The sequence below is a fragment of the Artibeus jamaicensis genome, unplaced genomic scaffold, assembly GCF_021234435.1.
Source record: "Artibeus jamaicensis isolate MK-2021 breed Jamaican fruit bat unplaced genomic scaffold, CSHL_Jam_final contig_64, whole genome shotgun sequence".
Taxonomy (NCBI): domain Eukaryota; kingdom Metazoa; phylum Chordata; class Mammalia; order Chiroptera; family Phyllostomidae; genus Artibeus; species Artibeus jamaicensis.
The window spans coordinates 15,749,288-15,773,696 of record NW_026521911.1 but is presented as its reverse complement, the minus strand read 5'-3'; the positions used below and the strand labels follow the sequence as shown (position 1 = coordinate 15,773,696).

At 36.4% G+C, this 24,409-nt stretch overlaps 1 protein-coding gene across 7 annotated transcripts in view; it reads left to right on the top strand.

Moving 5' to 3' along the window:
- The window catches only part of NOX4 (NADPH oxidase 4), a 177,919-nt gene that overhangs the window by 30,658 nt on the left and 122,852 nt on the right, over nt 1-24,409 (top strand). For 5 of the 7 annotated variants that reach the window (XM_053670823.1, XM_037137613.2, XM_037137612.2 and 2 more), the window contains 4 exons: nt 6,715-6,825; nt 8,941-9,025; nt 12,099-12,196; nt 15,269-15,296. In XM_053670823.1, the coding sequence (XP_053526798.1) occupies nt 6,715-6,825; nt 8,941-9,025; nt 12,099-12,196; nt 15,269-15,296 (322 nt within the window). The remainder of the gene's footprint in view (nt 1-6,714; nt 6,826-8,940; nt 9,026-12,098; nt 12,197-15,268; nt 15,297-24,409) is intronic. The other 2 variants (XM_037137615.2, XM_053670824.1) reach the window with 1 other exon arrangement.

Here is a 24,409-nt window from a genome sequence, read left to right as displayed (position 1 = left end):
CTAAAATGTTACTATGTGTGGGTTAAATGCTCGAAAGGGGTTATGGTGGAAGGCAGAAAGGAAGCATTGAGAAAGATGCTCGATTTCAGAATATTTGAAGAATGGGGAAATTTGGAAGTATAAAAGAGGCTATAGGTAGGGATGTCAGCCCTAGCAAAGCCTAAGAAAATGTTTCTTGGGCTGAGACTTGCAGAATCATAGAGTTCATCCAATAGCAGGGAAGTTGGGAGAGGAGGGAGTGCTATCACAAATGGAAGGAATGGCAGTAACGTATACAGTAGAAACTTGGAATAGCTAATCTGGGTAATGCATCTAGGAGCTGAACTGAGCCATGTAGCATAAAAGTACAGCAGAGTGGCCTGATGGTATTACGAATATGGCTTATTTTTAATATAAGTTGAATCAAAACAAAGGTTGGACTAGATGACTTATGGAGTCTCATGAAAGAGTCACAGTGGCTCTGAGGGTTTTCTTCAAATTGGGTGTCACTCAGTTCCATAGAGAAAATCCCAGCCTCCAGAATGGCGAGGGTTAGGGAAGTGGAGGTAGAGTTGCTGTCCTGGGCAATATGGTATGATGGAAAGAGAAGGTCCTGAGTCATGATACTAGATATGAGCTAGAGAGATCTCTAGATGGTAATCTCTGGCTTCTGATTCTTTTTTTTCTTAATTTTCAAAATGAGAACATTGAAGGATCACCTGGTAGACTCATTAATTCATATTTATCTACCATATATTCATTGAACACCTACTAGTTACTAGAACTTTCTTTTAATTTTTTATATACAGTTGAGTGGAATAAAGCCCAGCTTCCAGAGCCTCAGCTATGGCATCATCCATAGAGCTGAGGATGGAAACAGTCTTCGAAGGAGCCATTGCAGGAAGCCGTGCTGTAAGAGCCTTTAAATTCTGAAACCAGGTTTGGCTTCTGGATGGCGAGGGATGAGGATGATGATAATAGCTCCCATTGATTTCTTCTTGTATGCCAGGCACTGCACTAAGTACTCTACAAGCTCATTTAATATAATAAATCTTTGTTATTTTTCAAAAATTTTATAAATGAGAAAAATGAAAGGGTAAGAAAGTCACCTAAGGACACATAGCTAGGAAAGGGATTTCAAATTCGAGTTTGTATGACTTCAAAGTATAGTCTAAAACAGTGATTAGCAAGTAGTACCAAGTCTGGTTGTACCTCTTAAGGGCTCTGTTCCATATGGCAGCAATCAGAATTTCAGGAAGTACAGCAGACATACATTTATTTTTATTTAATTATTTCTTATTTTAAAAAATATTTTATTTATTTATTTTTAGAGAAAGGAGAGGGAGGGAGAAAGAGAAGGAAAGAAACATTAAAGTGCGAATCATTGATTGGTTTGCTTTTTGCATGCCCCCAAGCGGGGACCTGGCCGCAACCCAGCCACCGGTATGACCCTGACTGGGAATTGAACCAGTGACATTTTGATTTGCAGGATGACACCCAACCCACTGTGCCACACCAGTCAGGGCCATGTATTTATTTTTAAGTAGTCCATCAAGTGATGTCAGGGTGCAGTCAGATTAGGAACTCTTGTGTAAAGATTTACTCAAAATGACAAGGAAAGTTGCTGGTTGGATAAAAGTACAAACACCAAAAGAGTAAGAAAATGTTATGGTTTGGAAAGAACCCTAGACAAGGCGCCTGAATTCACATCTCTGTTCTGGGGAGTGGAGTGCTGTTAGGGAAATGGCCTTGTGAAAGAGCTACAATGCTGTGATTATAAAACATGTGAGAATTAGGTATTGTGTAGGCTTCATCTGGTTTGATTAAACACTTTTTCTTGGGGGAAAAGAATCTAAAAAAATTGAACTTAATTAGTACAAATTTACATAATTTTAGACAAACATAAAATACCAAATCAGAACATAAAAAATATTTTATAAACCTCTATGGTAATTTTTATTTTTGCCTAGAAGTGACTAGTTGTTGACTCACCAAGAGGTAGCTAGAAAATGACCAATTATTAAAGCTTATTATTAATAGTTCACTGGCCTTTTAAGATTTCTTTGAACAATAGTTATGTATAGAGGTAGAATGTTATGTTTCCCCCAAATTGTTGAGGAAATTCCCAGTTGAAAGAAAAATGTTTATTTAAAAGTTAATTGACCAGAAAAGATAGTTTGCAAATTCTCTCTAGAGTAAATTATTTCAGTAGGATTTTGTTATATTTTAATAGCTTTGTTAAGAAGTTGATAAAGATGTAGAAAACATGAACATAAAATTTTCAGTGTAGGCAAATTAATAAGGAAATAATACATCAGAATACAGGGTCCACACTCAATATAATAAGCTAAAGCTATTAGGTTCTTCCACTGTGTATCTGCTCTCTCACAACTCCATTTTTTTCCTATAGGACAGAGGGTATTGTAATATAATAGCATTTCATGTGAGAAGATCTGTATGTTGTAAACTCAGGATGAGCCATTATGTGACATAGTCACCCCACAACGTAACACAGATGGAATAAGCACGTCATGTCTTCAGTGAGGGAAATGATGGTCTTCAGTACTGCTCTCTCCCGTTAGTCTGCACAGAGCATGTGGTGAATTCTGGTGAATTGGGAAAGGTCACTGAGATGACATGAAAACCATATAAGGGATTTTATAGGCACCTACTTGTGTTTAGCATGAAGAAAACAAAATTGGTCTAGGAAGTCATTCCACTTTTATCTTCAGTGTTTGAATGTCTGTCTTAGGTATATCTAGAGTACCCTGCCCAGTAAGTGGAAGTTATAGAGACACAGATTTCATCTAAATGTAAGAAAACAAAATAGAAGCTTTGACAGTGGAATAAGCTGCTGTCTCTGAGAAAATTCAAGCTGTGGTCAGGGTTGTGGGTAGACACTGGGTGGATGGGGGGATGTGGGGTAGGCTGTTTTAATTTTCCAGTTTTCAAAGTATGTTTTAGTGAATCATTTAGCAAAATAAATTTAGCAAAGTATTTATTCAGAACTAAATCCTTTTTTAAAAGACTCAGATATATTTGCCATAAAACATAGTCCTTGTCTCAAACAAAATTTCACTTTTGTGATGATTAACAATGCAAAGTAATGTAACTGCCCAAATTACTTTCAATTTGTTCTCCATACTTTATTCAGTGTGATCATTACTTGATACTTATGTCCTCATACCACTTCCCTGCTTCAAACACAATCACTCTGCACTAATTTTAGGATAAAGGTACACATTCTTAACGTGGCCTCCCAAGGCCAGCAAAGTCTACCCCCACCTGCTTCCCTTCAGGTGTATGTTGTTATCACTCTCCATGTTCAGCCCAACCACACTGGATTACTAGTAATTTCTCATACATAGGCTAAACCATGTCCCCATTTGCTACACATCAGTTCTCATGCTGTTTTTTCAATTATTTCTTTCCTATACCTAATTCAATGGCATAAGTATCTTACGTTAAGTATTTCAAAGTCATTCAACTCAATTTTTTTCCTTTTTATTGAACTTATTGGGGTTACATTCAGGTGTCCAATTCTATAACACGTCATCTGTATATTGTATTGCACGTTCACCGCCCCAAGTCAGGTTTCCTTCCTTCACCATTTGTCCTCCCTGTGTCCTCCTCTACCTCCCCCAAACTCCTTTTCCCTCTGCTAAAGACCATACTGTTGTCCGTGTCTGTTTTGTTTTTTTATCTTTTCTGCATGGATGGCCTTCTCGTTCCTTGATAAGGCCTGCTGTTACCCTCTATGCCTCAGTTCACTTTTAACTTAAGCAAGGAAGTGTTTTGAACCTTCCTGTTGAGATCTCATGTCGTGTTATACATGCTCATACTCTGTATTTCTCACTCACAGCATCGATCACTGTTACAATTTACCTTTGATTGTGTAACTATTTGATTCAATATCTGCTTCCCCTATTACAATACAACCATCCTAAGGCAAAAGTCATTTTCTGTCTTTGGTTTGCTGTTGAACTGGTGCCTTGGAGTATGTGCACATCACAGTAAGTGAGTTGAATGAAAAATGCAAACGACACACTTACTGTGAAGCACAGAAGAGAACATTTAGACAAGGGATAGGATACAGTGACCCTAAGGCAGTAAGTTAATTTTATATAGTGCTTGTGTTTTTATTAAGGGGCAGACTTGAGATAAGAAACAATGAGTTTGAGATTTGGGAAAAATGACCATCCACTTGATATGCCTGGATGGTATGTTCTTTTATAATTTGCTTCAAATGGAATTATTTTCTTACAATTGTCTATGGGACTGCCTTGGTTTGTGCTGCTATAATGAAATAGCATAGACTTGGGCGGCTTAAAGAAACATTAATTTTTCATGGTTCTGGTGACTGGGAAATTGAAAATCAAGGTACCAGCAGATTCATGTTGGGTGGGGCCCTTTTCCTGGTTTGCACAGCCCTCTTCCTGCCGTCTCCTCACATGGAGAAGAGGCAGCGATGTCTCTCCCTCCTCTGTATGGGCACGAATCATAACACGGCCTGATTACCCCCTAAAGCCTCCACCTCCAAATACCGTCACATTAGAATTCAATGTACAGATTTGGTGGGGACACAAACATTATATCTACAGCAAGGACTAAGCTATGTTTTATTAATATATAAAATCTATTTTTAGTTTTAAAAATTACATATGGAATGGGCAATTAAGTTTCAGAAACTTTGACAGGCAGGATTTTAACCATGAAAGTGTCACTGCTATTTAGTGACAGCAAACCTGAATGAAACGCAGAAACTGGACTAGCAGGTTAGTGCCCCTTGGAATGGTGAAACGCATTATTCACACAGAGTGGGCAGGGCAAAAAACTTAAGGCTGTCATTTCTTTTTAGTGAACATTTGAGGCAACTTATTCTTAACAAGGTCACGAATGAATGATGACCACATGAGACAAATGCTGTGGTCTGCAGGGCGTCCCCCCGTAAGTCAGTAGGTGACTGTGCCACCTGGCTGGGGTCTGCCTCTGTTTTCCTCACTCCCTCCACTGTTTCTGAATGAGGGGATTTGTACTCTGGTAACCTAATGAAAAATTTTCATCTCAGTTTAAAGAACAAAGTATTTTCTGGAAAAAACATACATGTGGAAATGAGTTCTTGGTAAAATTTCCGGTTATGTTTTGCAGCATCTGAAGGAAGAAGTGGAATGCCAAAATAAACCCCATCTATCCCAAGGGGACACTTAATGTCACTTTGAATTAAATTACTGTGTAGTTTAATGTAAACACAACAATAAAACACTTCCAGACACAAAAATATTTAGAAAATGAAGTATAAGAATTTTCTTTAGTCATTGAACCACAATGGAAATTTGGATAACTTATTTGTAAGTCCTAAATTTAAATATGTCCTCTTAAGTCCTAAATTTAAATATGATAGATTTTAGCTGATCTATTTTAAATAAATTATTATCCTGATACATTAAAATTGCAGGTAAAAAATATCTAAAATCTCTTGAGTTAAAAATTTTTTTATGTACAGATGTCAGATCAAAAGAAAGAAATGTTATTTTATTTCTCTGGAGGCCTAAACAACAGAAATCTGTCACTTTCAAAGGATAATAATTTTGCTGGTTGAGGTGAGAAAGTTATATTTAACATTTTTTCAGGTAGTCCAGAGACCTGTCTCCTTAAAGTGCTGAACTCATAGTGTAGAAGTGGCCTAATTGGAAATATTAATTACTTTTTATACAAGTCAATGGAAATTATTGCTTTCCTGACACTATTTATTACCTCTCTCCCCTTCAGGGACAGTATTTCATATGTTGACAATAAATAATGTGTAACAAAGTTGCTGTTTTGCCAAATGTTAAGCTGGAAATCTCAGGGGCATGCACTATTTCAAAAGAAAAGCATCTGACTTACACATATTTCTTAGCCAATGTCCTTAAAATAGTAGTTTTATGTTTATTTTTGGAAAAGTGTAGAGACATGACCCTGTCTCTTGTTTTCATGTGATAACTACTCGTGTGAAGTCTGTGATTAGCACCTGCCAATAACAGATGACAGTCTGGCAAGAGTTAATTGCCAAAAAGTGTTGCATCAATACCAACGGGGACTGATGTTTTGAAAAATATGTTGTGTGATGTGGTTTTGATTAGCTTTGCACAGGGCACGGCTGATCTGGGACCACTCCTAATTTTGGGTCAGAGTCGAACTCTAGAGTTGTGCTTAAGGCTGAAAGATGGGTAGAGTTACCATGGTAAGGTGAAGAGTTTAAAGGCAGGTGCTGGTGTGGAAGAGGGCTGTGTGGAGGCACACAGTGTTCCAGAGAGAGAATATCAACTATAATACAAAAATTAAATAGAACATAAATAGAAAGCTTTGTTTGAAATTTTTGACACCTTATCGACAAAGCATTCAACAGTGCACCAGTGTGGAAGTGGAGAATATACTGAGGCTTTCTAGGGCTTTGAAACCTAGAACAGCATGGTGGGGGCAGAATAAGAAATTGACCTTGTGGTGGAAGGATGTACTCAGATTATTATAACACTTGTAGAAATGAGAGGCGACTAGCTTTTGTGGCAGCACAGAGCAGAAAGAGACCAGTTTCTCTTGGGAGTTTTTGGTGAGAGGAAAGTGGAAGGTTATTCAAGACTCTTGAAGGAGTCGCCATGACCATGATCCTCAGAGGAGGAGCAGCGTGGGGTCTGTGCATGTTTGCAGCTTGCATTTGTCTCTGACTCTGTTTTGACCCTTGCCTTATTTGTTCAGCTAGGATTGTGTCTAAGCAGAGCCTCTGCATCTGTCCTTAACCTCAACTGCAGCCTTATCCTTTTACCCATGTGCCGGACACTGCTGGCCTACCTTCGAGGATCCCAGAAGGTAAGAACAATAAAATTATAGTCATAGATTGCAACATAGAAATCAAGTGTAACTGTGGCATGTTAGTCCTACATAGTTTTCATGGTCTGCCTTTCTGCTAGAATGGTTACTTCAAAGATGACAGTAGAGACCATGTCACCTTTCAGGAGGATCACTGAGCTATTTTAGATAAGTAACATTAAAGGCAGAGGTTAATAAAAAAAGGTATTAACAGTGGTATCAAGCACTGTGCTAAGCACTTCACATATGTAATTGTGAATCCTCACAATGACTCTGCAGTCGGGTATTACAGATGAAGAACCTGAGGCATACGGAGTTTGAGTAACTTGAGGGTCGTGAGACTGGTGAATGTCAGAACTAAGGCAGTCGCAGTTCTGGGCTCCCTTCACTGCACCATGCCACACTGAGATTAGTTAAATCTCACTCAGTTAAACCCAGGTGAGCAAACATAAGCCCTAAGGCTATTGAACAATAGATTGAGTGCCAGTGTTTGTGGCAATTTATCTCTTAAGGTGAATAACTTGTTTTGAGCCATGTAGGCTTAGAGAAGGTGTCTTGATTAAATAGTGATGTCATGTGTGGCTATTCAGTGGTGTAAAATAAAGTATATAAGAAAACAGCAAAAACAAACAAACAAGCAGAAAAAAAAAACAACAAAAAACAAAGACACTGAAATAGAGAATAAGGGGATAGTGACCAGAGGGGAGAAGGAAGGGAAGTTAAGGGGAAAATGGGGGAGGGATTTGGAGGAACAAATAGGAAGGACACAGGGACGAATAAGGGGGTAGAAATGGGAGGGAGGTGGGGAGCAAGGGGCGGGGGAGGCTGGGATGGGAAAAATAGACAAAAAACTGTACTTGAAAAATAACTAAATAAAATAAAAAAAATAAATAAAAAATTAAAAAACAGCAGCACTTTGAAAGTTAAAACTCAACTGGATTTCTTTTGTCTTCAGTTACCCTCCTCTGTGTGTGTGTGTGTGTGTTATATGCATGTTGTCATTCCTTTCTTTGCTAAATAGTAAGGCATTGTTGGATAGGTACTGATACTTATTTTATTTTGATATTGATATTTTATGAGGAGTTGTTAATGTGAGGTCCCTTTGATGTCCTGTGAAGTTTATAGACCTGGAATTACTACAGCAAAACTTTTCAATCCCTTTTTATGTAATTGTATTTGGAAAGTCTTTATCTTTAATGTGGTAATTTGTGGAAAGAACTCTTGGTTGCCAGCCATTTTAAAATGCTGGGTTTTGATCCCTGTGGTTGGCCATTGACTTGAAGTAAAGAGAGAAAAGATAAACAGCAGTAAAAGAAAAGGACCCATCTGAGTTTCTCAGTAGTTAATGTCTTAAAGGATTTTCCCCTAGTGTGAAACATAGGTATTCAAAGATGCTTGACATTTTATTTTTCTTAAAATCAAGCAGGCATTTAAAACCATAAATGAAATTGCTTTATTTTTTTAAAGTCTTATGTTTTTTTACTAGGAAAAGAAATCATATAGAGTCTGGCACAAATAATGCCTCCTTTTTACTACTGAGTCTTTTATTACCAAATCATAAGCATGTAATTCTGTAACAGAACAATACCACACTCAAACACACCATATGACATTTCAAGTGAAATGTTCAAATTAAAGCTATAAATTATTACACCCACATTATTACCCCACCAACCACACTCAAGCAGGTGTTACTTCTGCTGGACCCTATATATATATAGTACAATTTAAACATTCCAGAAATATGTGAAGTAATTAGTGAAGGTTTCCTTTAAAATTACTCTGCCAGTGCAACTGGTGATTACAATTTGGGGTAAAGGCCTACTGATATGTTAACATATAAATTAAATGATATAGGATTTGTTTTATAACTTTTTTTACCTAACAATATATGTTGTACATTTTCCACATTAATAAATCTTCTTAGATTCTGTGTAATGGTTTGAGTGTGCCATTGGTTAGCTATATCGTAATTCATCTCACTACTATTTAATTGGTAGACTTCTGCCATATTTCTAAAACATTAATATTATAAACAGTGTTACAGTGAAAAGCTTTGTGCATATATCTTTTTTGCTGTGCCATTTTTTACAAGATTAAGTGATTTTTATTTAGGTTGCAAGCAGGAGAACCAGAAGATTGTTGGATAAAAGCAGAACATTCCATATAACTTGCGGTGTTACCATCTGTATTTTCTCAGGTGAGAAAACCAAAAGATGTGGAATAGTATTTTATAATAATACATTTTATAAATGCTTTTTTTTATTATTCTCTAAATTATCATTACCACCAACTTGTGATTTCCTGATGTAGCTTAGTTTTCTCTTTCATGTTTTTCAAAAGAGTTGCCTAGTCGTGCTACAGAAAAAAGGTGTCTTATACAATGTTTCTTATAAAACATTGGCGTCCAAGCTGATAAGGATTATTTCCCAAAAGTAAATAATTTCATTTAAGAAATTGGAAGAAACAGACTAAAAGTTTTTAAGCTCTAATAATATGACAGGGGTTTAAATGCATCAGAATTAGAATGCAAAATGTAGATTTGTTGAATATGATGCCACTTGAAACTTTATGTGATAAATGCTTCTTTGATAATAATATTGAATACTTGGCTAGTGGAGCACATATTTCAAAAATTTGTGGAAATTTATCCTGTTCAATTGCAATTAAAATGATAAAGTGAGAATCTTTTGGTTTTTAAGAATCATATTGCACAATATTATTGTGCAATATACAGATCATGTATCATAGAGTTGTGCCCTTGAAACCTATGTGGTTTTATTAACCAATGTCACCCCAATAAAATTTAACAAAAAAAAGAAAGAAAAAAGTCAGTTTAAAATAAATTGTTATCCTGAGTGTTTATATAATACTTAAAAATTTTTAGAACAAAAAGCAATAAGTATATTACGTATGCAGACTCTGGAGATGGAATGTCTTTATCGCCAGCGCTCTTCCGCCTTACTATGTGACAGGCAGAGGAGAACGTGCATATGAAGTCCTTAGGGCAGAATTTGTTATTATAATTTGCAATCCTAGGGATTAATTATCGCAGTGGCATAGCCCCAGACATTTTTATCTGGTTGTTACTTGTTAGACATTTGGTTTGGATATTTATGTAAGACCATTTTAATCAGGAGTGTTTTAATATAGCTACTACCAAGCAATTTTAAAAGTTCAGCTTTTTAAAAATTGCTAAGTATTTCTTTACTGTTCTATTTCTGAACATCTGTCTTCCTATTGGTAGTTCCCACCTATGGAGGTGAGAGATGGAGAGAGGCTTAGGGATGGGATTAGAACTCCAGTGCAGCTTGAGTCCAGGGATGGAGTAAGAGTCTAGGAAGAGGTGAGGCCCAAGGGTGTGATAAGAGTTAGGGATGGATCGGAGCCAGGAAAGGTGAAAGGTCAGGAATGGCGGGGGATCATAAAATGTTAGCTGCTCTAATTTTTTTTTCTTTTGAGTCCAAATATTCTAGTTCAGTTGGAGAACAACCAAGAGCCTGAGACAGTGTAGCATATTGCCTTGAATGAGCATATTTTCCAGGGGGTCTGCATTCTGCCACTGGCTAGTGCTCTGACCTCGGCTAAATTACCTTTCTAACCTTAGTTTGCATATCTGTAAAATAGGTATGAGTTTATCTACCTCATTGTTTTATTGTAAGAATTAAATGAGAAAATCGATACAAAGAGCCTGGCATAGCTTTCTCCTTGCTCACCAAAGTTAGAGTCCCTCGATTCTTTAGACCTAAAAGACCTTTTAAAGAGGGTGAATGTACTTCTTAAGCATGCATTTCATACAGCTACTTCCTAGGACTTTTATTTAGAACTCAGAGAGAATGACAATTCCACTGAGGAGCCTTTACACTTTTGAGTCATAAAGTATGTAGTTAATATACAAACCTTTAATTTTAAATAAACATTTTTTTACTAGTTATTTCTGAAGCGGTGAAGGTATAAGACACAGACAGGTTTGCTTAAATGGTGTTTTACACCTGTGCCAAAGTTGAGTCTCACCTAACATATCCTTTGTTTCATTTCTTTGAAACCTTCTTCTTGCTTGTTAATTAGTTTCCTATTTACCTTTTATGAGACCCTCTTCCCACTACATCACTGGCAGGAGCTTTTAAATAATTTTAGGTTATTTAGAATTCTAGTCCTCTCTCACTTTGATTTGTCTTTCTGAGTAATTCAGAACTCTTGGTGTCTCTATATCTCATATGCTAGGTTTGAGGGGATTATAGAGCTTTCTAATTTCTAAGCCATGTCTTCTTTTGAATCAGTCCCTCTATACATTTGTGTAAACTCTAATGATTTACTAAGCAATTTTGGATCACTTATCTTTAAGCCTCTTATTTTTGTCATTTTATAGAGAAGTAACTTGAGGTGCTGATAGGCAAGCAAAACAAGCCAAGAAAACAGGTTCCCAACTAATTATCTGTTGTTCTTTCCCATACATTATAATATGCTGTTAATTCAAACCGTATTTCACCTACCAGAAAAGGCTGGAAAGGAGGAGGGCATTATAATTCAATACACAAGGTCATTTGCTTCTTCCTTGTCCAACCTCCTCAAGATAATTGTCTTCATTCCTTGACATGCCAGCATGAACTTGTCTTCTACTCTTTAGTAATCTTCTAAAACTTCTTTATCTTGAATGAGCTCTGAGTCAGTTGAGCACTCTGTTTATTGTGCCACTGTAGACAGATAATTAAATGGTATTTATTATTTTCCTGAGTGTTCATCACAAGGTTACCAACACTTTTGCTATTGGGTTTAGGACATTATGATTTTAATGTATAGATTGTGAAAAATTTTCACTAGTTAAAAGCCTTTCAGTCAGCCTATATATTAGGTGGAGTGGCAGTAAAGTATACAAGATACACAATGGACTTGGAGTTATGGGAGGGGGGGAGGTGTGGAGCATCTGAAATATCCCAGAGCTGCTTCAGTAAATAAGCAATGCCCGTATTATTATATTGCTGCTTTTGTAAGTGTATGTGTGTGTGCACATGTGTATTTTTTTCTAACCTTGACTTACTAGGGTTATTTTATTCTAGCCTTTGAAAATTCAGTTTTTTTTTACATGATTTTAAGCCTGAAACTGTATACTCAGGATTGTTTGTATCTTTAAAATTCCCCTTTTAAATGTAATATTTTATTGCTGACATAACTGTCAAAGTTTGGCCCTGTGTTTACTTAGAGAGAGCAACTGACTCCTCTTCCTAGAACGTCTCTGAAAATCCTTCTGACTTGCACTTTGTGCGATTCTGTAGGGGTGCACGCAGCTGCCCACCTGGTGAATGCCCTCAATTTCTCAGTGAACTACAGAGAGGACTTTGTTGAACTGAATGCAGCAGCATACCGAGATGAGGTGGGTGGTCTCTGTCTTGTTTTTCTTTAACTAATTGTGAGATGACTAATGAGGGCCTGTGATTGTCACGGAAGGTTTGTACCTTGCTGCTTCTTTTGAGTGCTCTTAAATGCAGTTGTCAAGTAGAGTTTTATTCCTTTTCAACTGGAAATATAGGTAATTACTGTTTCACAGTCTCTTCTGCGGAAAATTGGGGGTTCAGAGAGTATCTACTTTTTATTCTGCCTTGTTCAGATGGCTGCCACTCAGACTTGCCTTCTGCCTGCCAGCAGCTCTGGTCTAATTCCTTTCGTGTTGTGGAGACGGTTTGCACCCATTCCAGGGTGCAAACCCAGCAGTAACCCAGATACTGTGCTTGGGGGAAACAGGACCGAAGAGCCAGCTGACAGTTTGAGGACCCTGGATAATCATTTTATTTGACTTAAAAAATATTATTGAATTTTAATGGTTCATTCATACTTTTTTTGATCCTTGAAGTCAATGATCTTGAGCTGAATTTTGTAGCAAGCAATATCTGACATAAGGTTGCTTTTCTCCACGTGGAGCTGCCCATGAAGTGAAATTCTATGTGTAAGCTGCCAGGCCAGAGCCTGAGAAACAGCACATGCACAAACCTGGTTAGGTCTGTGTCGCTCAGTGCTTCAGCCTGTCCTCAGGCTGCCCTTGCTTCAGGATGAGACTGCATTAACACCCAGCTGCTCTGTTTGCTGTTTGTTCAGAACCCTGTCCTGTTCTGCTGAGTCTGGTAGTGACTTAATAAGATTATTCCTCATTTTCTCCCACTCCGCTGTCTCCTCCATACATCACCAGACTTGTCTAGATTAATACTGTTTATGTGTTTGTCTTGCCTCCTGAAACAAAACAAAATAACGACAGACAGAAACAAATGATAAAATCCCAAAGAGCAAGCAACCTTTCATAAATCCTTTGACTATGCTGTTTTCTATTTATTTTTTTCACTAAAAACACCGATATGATTTAATTGATCTGGATTGGGGTCAGGCGTGGTTGTTTTTAAAGGACTCACCCAGTGAGTTTAGTGTGTGCGCAGCATGAGGAAGCACTGGGAAGTCCAGCTTCTTAGCACACCAGTGGGAGCTCTTCGCATGTAACCATCTCAGCCCAGAGCTTACCACTGCCCGCACCCAATCCTCTGCAGTTTCCTGTTCTAAACTTTTCCTTCTCTGCTTCTTCTGTTTTATAATTCATCTCTTTAATAACTATGATGTTTATATTATTTTATTGTAACATGCTTTTGCTTACTATTTCAGAACTATTAGTCATTAAATTTATTTCCTTTTAAGAGGGGGTTATGCTCAGTATAAAATAGTTTAAAACTCCCAAGTGTATAAAAAGCGAAATCTTTTCCTCCAAAAATAGCCACAGTTAGTAATTTTCTGTTTTCTCTTCAGATGTTTTAAGTGATATTCTATGGTAATTATTTCTTAGCAATTTGCTTGTTTCCTTAAATATATGCACATGGCTTGCTATATCAGAAAGTATAAATGAATCCTATTCCCATTATATTAGTAGGCTATAGTTTATTTTTCACAGATGTATAGGTTGATTTCTAGTTTTTGGTATGACCCATACACCAATAAATGAATTTTTTTTGTATACTACTGCTAGGCAAATTCATAGAGGTAGAATTTTGGTTTCAAAGTTATACTCATTTTTAGTTTTAATGAATTTTGTTAACTTTCACAAAGGCTTCACCAGTTGACACACTTAACTATTAAGTTTATCAGAGTGCTTATTTCTATATCTCACTTAAAAAATGTCAATCCTGATGGATGAAAAAGGTAACTAATTATTATATTTCCCCTTTTCTTTATTTTCTTCCTTCCTTTCTCTTTTTTCTTCTCCGTCTCTGGCAATGTGCTGTGTAAAGATGAAAAAATATACACAAACTTCAGGCATAAACAGATATTTGAAAATGATGGGTTTGTGCCACTCACCTCATTATTACTTGGTGCTTTCACTCTGCCTCCTCCATATCTTCAGTGATCCATCTTCCAACGTGCGATGGTGGAACATTCTTCATGGCCTCGCTGAATCTGCCTTATCATGTCATCTGTGAAACCGTGTCTTATACATTCCATCTTTATTCTATGACAATAGTCATTGTTACATCTCTGAGTTTCCGTAGCTATTTATTCCATTCTGTTCAGCTTGTGTTCTATTTTTCGTAGTTGTTTGTATGCTAGATTATTCTACCGTATCCTTTAGCCAGGTATAGAAGTCATTTGGGCTAAGTCAAATGAAAAGCTATTCCTAGGCAAGGGGTCTTCATGCAAGGCCCCTGAAATTGTATCATATAAATAACTTCTTACTTTGTATATACCTGACCTGGTCCTAGACTCAATGGAGGCATGGGAAAGAAATTCAAAAGTTGCATTATTAAGCATCATTAGGATGAAAAATAAACTCACAAATGTCCTGGGGATTAATCTAAGTTTCCAGAAGGTAGAAAAGCATTTGACTAAGGTCTATTACACCATGAAAGATGTAGTAAAAATAAAACACTAACAGTACTAATGTTTTGCGTTTCTGAGTAATAGGAACCTCTCCTTATTTGTCTTCACCACTTTTTATAATATTTGAAACATAGGTTCTCAATTAGTATTCTTTGCACTGAGTGTACAGTGTATAACTCCTCCTATATATTTTATGACTTTTGATTCCCACTGTTTTAACACATTGTAGGTGCAATTTGGTAATTGTGGTATTAATATTTCCACATTATAGCCAAAATATTGAGTTTCAGTTTGGTCAAAGGGTGGTCTTCAGGCCACTTCCCCTAGCTTTTAATTAGCCATTCCGATGAAAGCCTACACCCTCTGACTCCACATCTAGTGCTCTTTCTTCCTCACATGGATGGACTTCTCTGGGTTGGACTCGTACTTTTTATATTTGTAGTCCCTTAGCATCATGCAGTCATTATAAGACTTGAGTCTTATTTCCATTGGGAGACTACATAGATCTTATACCCAACCAAATTTTTGGTAGAATTTTATATCATCAATGTTTTTATCTTTCAGTCAAATATTTCCAACCCCCTTTTTTTTTCAGGATCCCAGAATTCTTCTCTTCACAAGTGGTAAGTTGTTATTCATTGCTCTTTCCTTAAGATTCAGGAAAATCTTTGAAAATAGGCCTCATCAAATTGTATAGCCATTAGATATATATTAAAATATAAAATATTTGCCTATCAGAAGTGTAGTGCAACTGTAAAGTTGCAATGAAAACAGAGAGGCAAGGCAAACAGTTGGGGTTCGGATGAGTAAAAGTAAGTAAGTGCATTTGTCTTTTATACATTCTCCCAATGAAAGCAGCACAGCGGCACACGCTTACCGAGGGCCTGCTTGGTGCACACTGCGGTGCACGTGCTGTTGGAGATGATGCATAGGCGGTAGGGTCCTGCCCTCCAGGGCTGGAAAGGAACACCAAGCACTCTGAGCATCAGTGCAGTTCTTACAGCTCAGTAACTTAGAAGGATATTTTGTGATTTTTAAACTTACATGCAAGAGATGAATCAATCATTAAAATCAATTATTTTTTCTTGAAATACGTCTCCTTTGTTATTTGTAATTTACTTTTCCTTCTCAAGTGTATTGTCCATGAAATCTTGGTCTAGACAGTTAATTTGTTATTCAAAGTACCTTGGAATATCCCCAGATTTTGCCCTGATGTTAGTAAGATTTGTACCAAAATTCTTCTTTTTTTTAACCTTATACTAATGAAAGAAGAAAACTTTCTTCTGTTTTGGAGGCTCTTTAGCACATATTTCAGGGATTAGGACAAGTGGGCAGTTGGAGAGGTCTCTAAAGGCCTGGCTGTAGGGATCAGAATTGCGTATGGGACTGAACTGTGGCCTGTCAAATGCATTGTTTTTCTTTTCAATTAATTTTATGATTAAAAGTAACAAGAAATCAGGTGTTTTCTCCGTCCATGTCTCAACTGTACGTTTAGATTTGTAAAATACATTGTGTCTCTGTCTTAGGACATTTGCCACTTGCAAAGCATTTCACAGTTTTCTCTTTAGGAATGTAGCTTAGTTTTGTTTACAACTTTGCTCATTGAAAACAGGCTTTTACTGAAATCTCAAGAATTGGATGAGAAATAGAAAGGAGAAAAAGCAGAAAAATAAAACCTTATGTATGGATCAATATATTTTTTGGTTCATATGAATTAATTTAAGAGAAAAAATAAGAAATTTGTTCTGGTGTTATTTTCTACAGCACACAGGATAGTTGAAGCCATGGAACATTTGAACTGTTTGTAAAAGTTTAGTTTACAAAGATACAAAGAATTTCTCATACGACAAAGGTATTGCATTAAGAAACTTAGTGTGATTAATACTTCCATAAACAGGTGATCTCTCCACCTAAGCATAACACGCCACCACCTTTGCTCTTTCCCAGAGATTCCCATGACTGATGTTGGACTAAGTAGAGATGATACTTAAAAACACAAATTTCCCGGATCCATCCTAGAGAGACTTTTGTTTGTTTGTTTCTTTTTAGTTTTTTTAAAAAATTATTTAATTGTTGTTCAAGTACAGTTTTCTGTCTTTAACTCCCATCCCAGCCCACCCCCAAGTGCTCCCCACCTCTCTCCCATTTATCCTAGAGAGCCTTGTGGTAGGAACCGGCAATGTGCTTATTAGCCTTCCCATTTACCTTGGGAGCTCCTGTCTTACTCTTTCAGGGCATCTCATCATACTCTTGAGCATAACTTCTCACTACCACCTGCATTTCGCCTACCCTCTTGGCTTACTGTCTTTTTATCACCTGGTCAGCTCCTGCTCAACCTTTTATCTTCAGCTGACTTTCACAAATCGAGCTTTCTCCCACCCTCTGCCCCCTATTCCACTAAGCAGAGCTTGCCCTTTCTTTGTCTGGATTCCTAAAGGTACAGAGTAAAAATGCTTTGTAGCCCAATAATTTATTTCCTTGCATATACTATCTTTTCCACCTGAATATGAGCTTTTCCAGGGTGGAGCAGGACTGCCCCTGGGACATTCAAGGCCCCTGGCAAATATTTTTGTTCTGTCAGTACAGAACCACTTGCATCTGCCCGAATCAGCATGTCAGCATCACCTTAGTGGCCCAGTCTACGTCCTTCTATGAAAGCAAAAGCCATCTACTTCTCAGGTCTTCAACTTAAAGTACCTGTGGGACCCCCTAAGTATGAGTCTAGAACTCCTTGGGCATCTGATTGACCCCACTGAACAGTAGCAGGTGAGAAAAAAGGCAAAATCTAAGGACAGTAATGGGATGAGTGACATAGCTTTCTACAAAGACTTAATCTAGCTTAATCAGGCTTAATCAAAGACTAACACATCTCTGGCTAAAACTCTTATTGCTGTCACTGAGTGTTATCAGACACAGCGCCTTGGGAAAGCTAAGTTCCTGATGAAGGAGTGCAGCTTGCATACGTGCTCTCAGCTTTTCTTGTGAGAAAGAATGTTTTTTTCTTAGTTGACTTGGTTCTTGGATTTTAATTTATTTAGTGTTACATAGTCTTCTCTCTCTGTCTTTAAATGTTTTTCAGTGTAACCTATGTCTGAGAAATTAAGATTGTCTTACAGAAAATAAAGCTTTTGGTAGTACAAGTGACATAAAATATGGTAGTTAGTCTCAGTAAATAAGAAATATTAAAAAAATCCAATTAAGAATTTAGAAAATAAAATAAGTTTAAAAGGTGGGATTATTCAAGCATTCATTTGAAAATATTTACTACATATTGCCTAATTTGCTAGTGCCTCATATGATGAGAATAAAATGCACAATATTTCTTTTAGTCATAAACAAATACATTTATGTTTCCAGTTATGTGAGAAGAAAACAGGATAAGGACTACAAGATGGTGTATTTCTGGCCATATCTAAGTGTGGAGGGAAGTGGTCTCAGTTTCATCTAGAAATGGCAGTACAGTAAAATCATTCATTTTAAAGGCTACTTATTATTCAATATAATATGCATAGGTAAAAACAGTAAGAGTAAACATTCGCACATGTCTTTTACTAAGGAAACAAGTATAGGTTTTGCTTTATAACTTGAAAGATTCAAAGAGTTCACACTTGAACTTCACTCTGGCAAGTAACTTTGCCCAGCCAGGCTAGACTAGCCTAACAGTTTTTAACCTGTGCTTTCTGACTGGTGAAATATGTAGGAGTGGAGGTTAATATACTGGGATTTAGCTAAGCTGTCATTTCAGGGTAGGTTAGGGTACCCTTTGATATACGTCCAAAAACACTTAATACTTAGCCGGCTTCTAGCAGATGCCCTGTGTTGTACTAACCTGTGTCCTGTCTCCCAGACCAGATTGGGATCTCCTGTAGGGCAGAATTCATTTTTCTCTGGCACTGTAGGTGCCCAGAAAATATTCGCTAAATGGGTAAAAGCCACTTGTTCAACTCTGCTACTTGATGCCACTTGTTCAACTCTGCTACTTGATACCTTGTCTACAACATCCTAGATAATTTGTGGGCCAGACCTTATTTGTTTAATTCCAGTGACAAAAAATCCTAACTTCTTAACGTATCGCCCCACCCATTCTTTTGGACCACTCTAATTGCCATATTTTTTATTGTGAATTATAAGTAAGTTTCCTACCTCACTGACCCTGAAGTCTGTTAGTTTGTAAACCATAAACTCTAGTCTATTTATACTTCTGGGAGATAGAAGAGAAAAAAATAAATTCTTTGCATAAAAAGATAACTTCATAAATCTGAAAGAACATTAAAAAAACATAGAATTGATTCACCTTAGTTTACAGATGAGATTCCCTGAGATCCCGGTTTGGCCTGAGGGGCGGCGACCGGATCGCAATGCCAGGATAAACGCGCCGTTGGTCAAGCTGTCTGGGATTTCTGATTCATCTTCAAGTGACTGACCTCACCTGTTTCACTCACTGTCCCATCCAAGTCTTTGAATATTTTTTTCATGTTCCTCTCTAAAACGAGTTCTCTGGTTAAATATTCGAGGAAATATCTGTTCAGATTTAAACTGGTTTTTTTTTGCCTTTTGGACTTCTCAAAGACTTTCATACACTAATGTGCCCTGTGACTTTTCAAGCAATGGTTACAACATCTTGAAGGAGTACAAATGAATGTCCCAAAGATTTAATGTTCAAGTAATACACTTTGGAAATTATGCCCCTATTCTAAACATAGTTTTTTTCAGATATTCCCCTGATGAAGTGATTGGCAAACATTCAGTAACTAATCTTGGCATGTTTAGAACCACATAGGAAGCCTCATATGTAGATACAGCAGATTTTAATGGTGCTCCAATAAAATTATAGAAACCATGAATATTACATTATAGAGCCAATTGGGATTCTATCATTTTTATTTATTTAGTCAAATACAGATTTAAAAAATTACTTGAAGTTTGGGAGAACTCTTTTTTTTTTCAAACGTATTAAGTTATAAATAAAGAACAATAAATTACACATATGTAAATTGTGCTACTTTATTGTTTTTGACATATGTTTATAATGTAAAACTGTGACCAAAAATCAAGATAACAAATATACACATCATCCTAAAAAGGTTTTTTGTACCCTATTATAATGTCTACTACTGCCCTCTGCCACTCCTAGCAACTAAGCTGCTTTTTATCACTAAAGAATGGTGTGAATTTTTTAGAATGTTATATAAAAGGAACCATAAAGCTTATACTCATTGGGTTTTCTTTTAGGGGGTCTGGCTTTTTTCACTCAGCATAATATTAATAGTTTTGACATTCATCTATGCTGTTGCATATATATATCAAAGTTCATGGTTTGTTTATTTTACCACTGATTACTTTTCCAGGTACAAATATTAGTGCCATTCAATTATTTATTGAATGCACTATTCAATTCCAAGTAAAATTGTTTATCCATTCACCTGTTGATGAAGATTTGAGTTGTTTACAGACATTAACTTTTAAAATGTAAAGTGGCTATGAACATTTTTGAACATGCCTTTGTGTGAATGTTTCTTTCTCTTAGGTAAATATCTTGGGAGTGGAAGGCTGGGTCATTTTGTAGGCATGCTGTTCTTTTGAAGTAGTATTTTTCTGTACTATTACTCTTTTAGAGTGAACTACTATAGTTATCATGCTCTTTTCTTATGCCTAAGAAGTTAAGTCCTCCCATGGGAGAGAAGTGGGAGATCAGGGAAGTCAAGTGTTGTTAGGCTTACAAATCCGTGTATTGGGAAGAGTGAAGAGGAGAAAGTACTCTTTGGGTACTCTTATTAAGCACCCAAAGACTAATTCCTTTATTTCTCATTTGGTCCTTTACATGTGCAAAATTGTTTCTATTGTACTGAGATTTCTTTCTTTCTTAATATTCTATTGTTTATGCTATTACAGATGTCCTAATGTTTTCCCCTTTGCCCATCTTCACCCAGCCCACCCTCAGACTCCCACAATCAGTCCCCACACCATTGTCCATGTCCAGGACTCATGCATAAATGCTCTGTGACTAGTCCCTTCACTTGCTTTCAACCAGTCGCCACCCCCTGCCGTCTTATAGCTGTCAGTCTGATCCATGTTTCTATGCCTTTGATCTATTTTTGCTCATTAGTTTATTTTGTTCACTAGATTCCACTTGTAATTGAGATCATAGGGTATTTGTCTTTTACTGACTGGCTTATTTCACTTAGCATAATAGTTTCCAGTTCCATCCATGCTGTTAACTAAAGGTAAGAATTCCTTCCTCTTTACTGCTGTGTAGTATTCCATTGTGTAAGTGTACTGCACCTTTTTTATGCATTCATCTACTCACAGACATGTAGGCTGTTTGCAAATTTTGGCTACTAAAAATAATGCTTCTATGAACAAAGGGGTGCATATATTCTTTTGAATTGGTATTTCAGAATTCTTAGGATATATTCCCAAAAGAATCCCTCTGGGTCAAAAGGCAGTTTTATTTGTAATTTTTTAAGGAAACTTCATACAGTTTTCCACAGTCACTGCACCAGCATGCATGCCCACAAACAGCACACTAGGGTTCCCTCTTCTCCACATCCTTGCCAGCCCTCGCTGTTTGCTGATTTATTAATGATAGTCATTTTGGCAGGTGTAAGGTGGCATCTCATTGTGGTTTTGATTTGTGTGTACCTGATGGCTAGTGATGCTGAGCACTTTCTCATGTCTATGGACCATCTGTGTATCCTCCTTGGAGAAGTGTCTATTCATGTCCTTAACCCGTTTTTAAATTGAATTGTTTGTTTTCCTGGTGTTAAGTCATATAAGTTCTTTATGTATTTTTCTCATTAAATCCTTGTCCTATGTATCTTTGGCAAATATGTACTCCCACACAGTGGGTTCTCTTTTCATTTTGATGATGGTTTCATTAGCTGTACATAAGCTTTTTAATTTGATGTAGTCCCATTTGTATGGGACTTTGTTTACCTTGCCCTAGGAGATATATCAACAAAAATATTGCTACACAAGAGATCTGAAATTTCACTGCCTATATTTTCCTCTAGGATTCCTATGGTATCACAACTTATATTTATAAGCCTTTTATCTATTTTGAGTTTATTCTGTTGTATGTTGTAAGCTGGTCATCTAGTTTCATCTTTTTTTTTTTTTTTTGCATATTTACCAGTCCAGTTCTCCTAACACCATTTATTGAAGAGACTGTCTTTATTCCATTGTATTCTTTTGTCTCCTTTGTCACACATTAATTGACCATAAACATATAGGTTTATTTCTGGGCTCTCTATTGTATTCCATTGATCTATGTGTGTATTTTTATGCTAGTACCAGACCGTTTTGATTACAATGGCCATGTAGTATAGTTTGATATCAGGTATTATGATCCCTCCAACTTCATTTTTCTTTCTCAAGCTTGCTGAGGCTTTAGGGATTGTTTTTGGATCCATATAAATTTTTGGAATATTTTTTCTAGTTCTATGATTTATGTATCTTGACAGGAATTGCATTGAATCTATAGGTTGCTTTGGGTAGTGTGGACATTTTTATTATGTTAATTTTTCCAATCCAGGGACACAATATATGCTTCTACTTATTTATATCTCTCAGTTTTTTTCTTCAGTGTCCTATGGTTTTCTGAGTATAGTCTTCTATCTTCTTGGTTAAATTTTTTTCTAGGTACCTTGTTGTTTGTTGCAATAGTAAACTAGATTTTTTTTTAGTTTCTCTTTCTGATAGTTCACATTGGTGTATAAAAATGCCACAGATTCCTGGGTATTGATTTTGTATCCCACTACTTTGGCAAATTCATTAATTGGGTCAAGTAGTTTTTGGTGGAGCCTATAGGGTTTCCTATGTACAGTATCATGCCATCTGTAAATAATGACAGTTTTACTCCCTCCTTTCCAATTTAGATGCCTTTTATTTCTTCTTCTTGTCTGATCACTGTGGCTAGGACTTCCATTATTATGTGGAATAAAAGCAGTGAAAGTGGACATCCCTGCCTTTTTCCTGATCATAAAGGAAACACTTTTAGTTTTTACCTATTGAGTATATAGTGATAGCTGTAGATTTTTTCATATATAGCCTTTATTATGTTGAGGTATCATTCCTCTATTCTACTTTGCTGAGAGTTTTTATCATAAAAGTTTGCTGGATTTTATCAGATGCTTTTTTCTACATCTATTGATATGATCATGTGATTTTTATCCTTTGTTTTGTTTATGTGGTGAGTCACATTTATTGACTGGAAAATACATACCAACTTTGCATTCCTGGGATAAATCCCACTTGTTCATGTTGTACGATCTTTTTAATGTATGCTGGATCCTAATATTTTGTAGAGAATTTTAGCCTCTATGTTCATCAGAGATATTGGCTTATAATTTTCTTTCTTTCTTGTATCTCTGCCTGGTTTTAGAATTAGGATAATACTGGCCTTTAAAAAGAGCTGGAAGTCTTCCCTCTTCTGGAATTTTTTGGAATAGTTTGAGAAAGGCCTTAGTTCTTTGAATGACTGGTAAAATTTGCCTGAGAAGCCATCTGGTGCAGGACTTTTGTTTGCGGGGTTTTTTGATTACTGCTTCAATTTTTCTAGTTGCTATTGGTCTATTCATGTTTTCTCTCTTCTTCCTGAATCAGTTTTAGAAGATTGTATGTTTCTAGAAATATATGCATTTCACCCAGGTTGTTCCATTTCACTCAGGTTATCCTATTCCTATGCAGTTGCTCATGGTATTTTCTTACAATCCTCTGTGGTATCAGTTACTTCTTTTTCATTTCTGATTTTATTAATTTGGGTCCTCTCTATTTTCATCTTGATGAGTCTGGTTAAAGCTTCATCAATATTGTTTATTTTTTCAAAGAACCAGCTCCTGGATTCATTGATCTTTTGAATTTTATTTTAATCTGTCTGTTATTTAATTTCTCTTTGTTATTGATTATTTCCTTCCTTCTTTCACCCAAGACTTTGCTTGTTGTGTTTTTAGGTTTTTTAGGTGTAAGTTTACATTGTTTATTTGGGATTTTTATATCGTCTTTATGAAGGTCTTTAATGCTATAAGCATCTCTCTCTGGCTGCTTTTGCTGTGTCCCATATGTTTTGGGTTGTTGTGTGTTCATTTTCACTTGTTTCCTTGTATGTTTTTATTTTTTCCTTGATTTCATTGATAACCCATTCCTTATTTAATAACATGCTATTTAGCCTCCATATATTTGAATGTTTTTGAGTTTTTCAATTGCTGTTGATTTCTAGATTCATGCCATTGTGATCTGAGAAAATGCTTCATATGATTTTAATCTTATGGAATTTGTTATATTTATTTTGTGTCATACCATGTGGTCTGCCATTGAGAATGATCCATGTGCACATGAGAAGAATGTATATTCTGTTGCTTTGGGATTAAATGTTCTGTAAATATCAGTTAATTCCAATTGATTCAGCGTGTTATTTAAGGTCACTGTTTCCTTGTTAATTTTTTTGACCCGTTGGTGACAGAAGGGTGTTAAAATTCCCTACAATGACTGTATTACTGTCAATCTCTTTCTTAAAGTTCTCCGAGATTTCCTTTATATATTTAGATACTCCTATATTGGGTGCATATGTGTTTGCAAGGGTTATTTATATCCTCTTGTTGGATTGATTCCTTTAGTATTACATAGTGATCGTCTTTGTCTCTTGTTATGGGCTTTAAGTCTGTTTTGTCAGATATAAGTATTGGTACCCCATCTTTTTTTTGGTCTCCAGTTGGATGGATATCTTTTTTATCCTTTC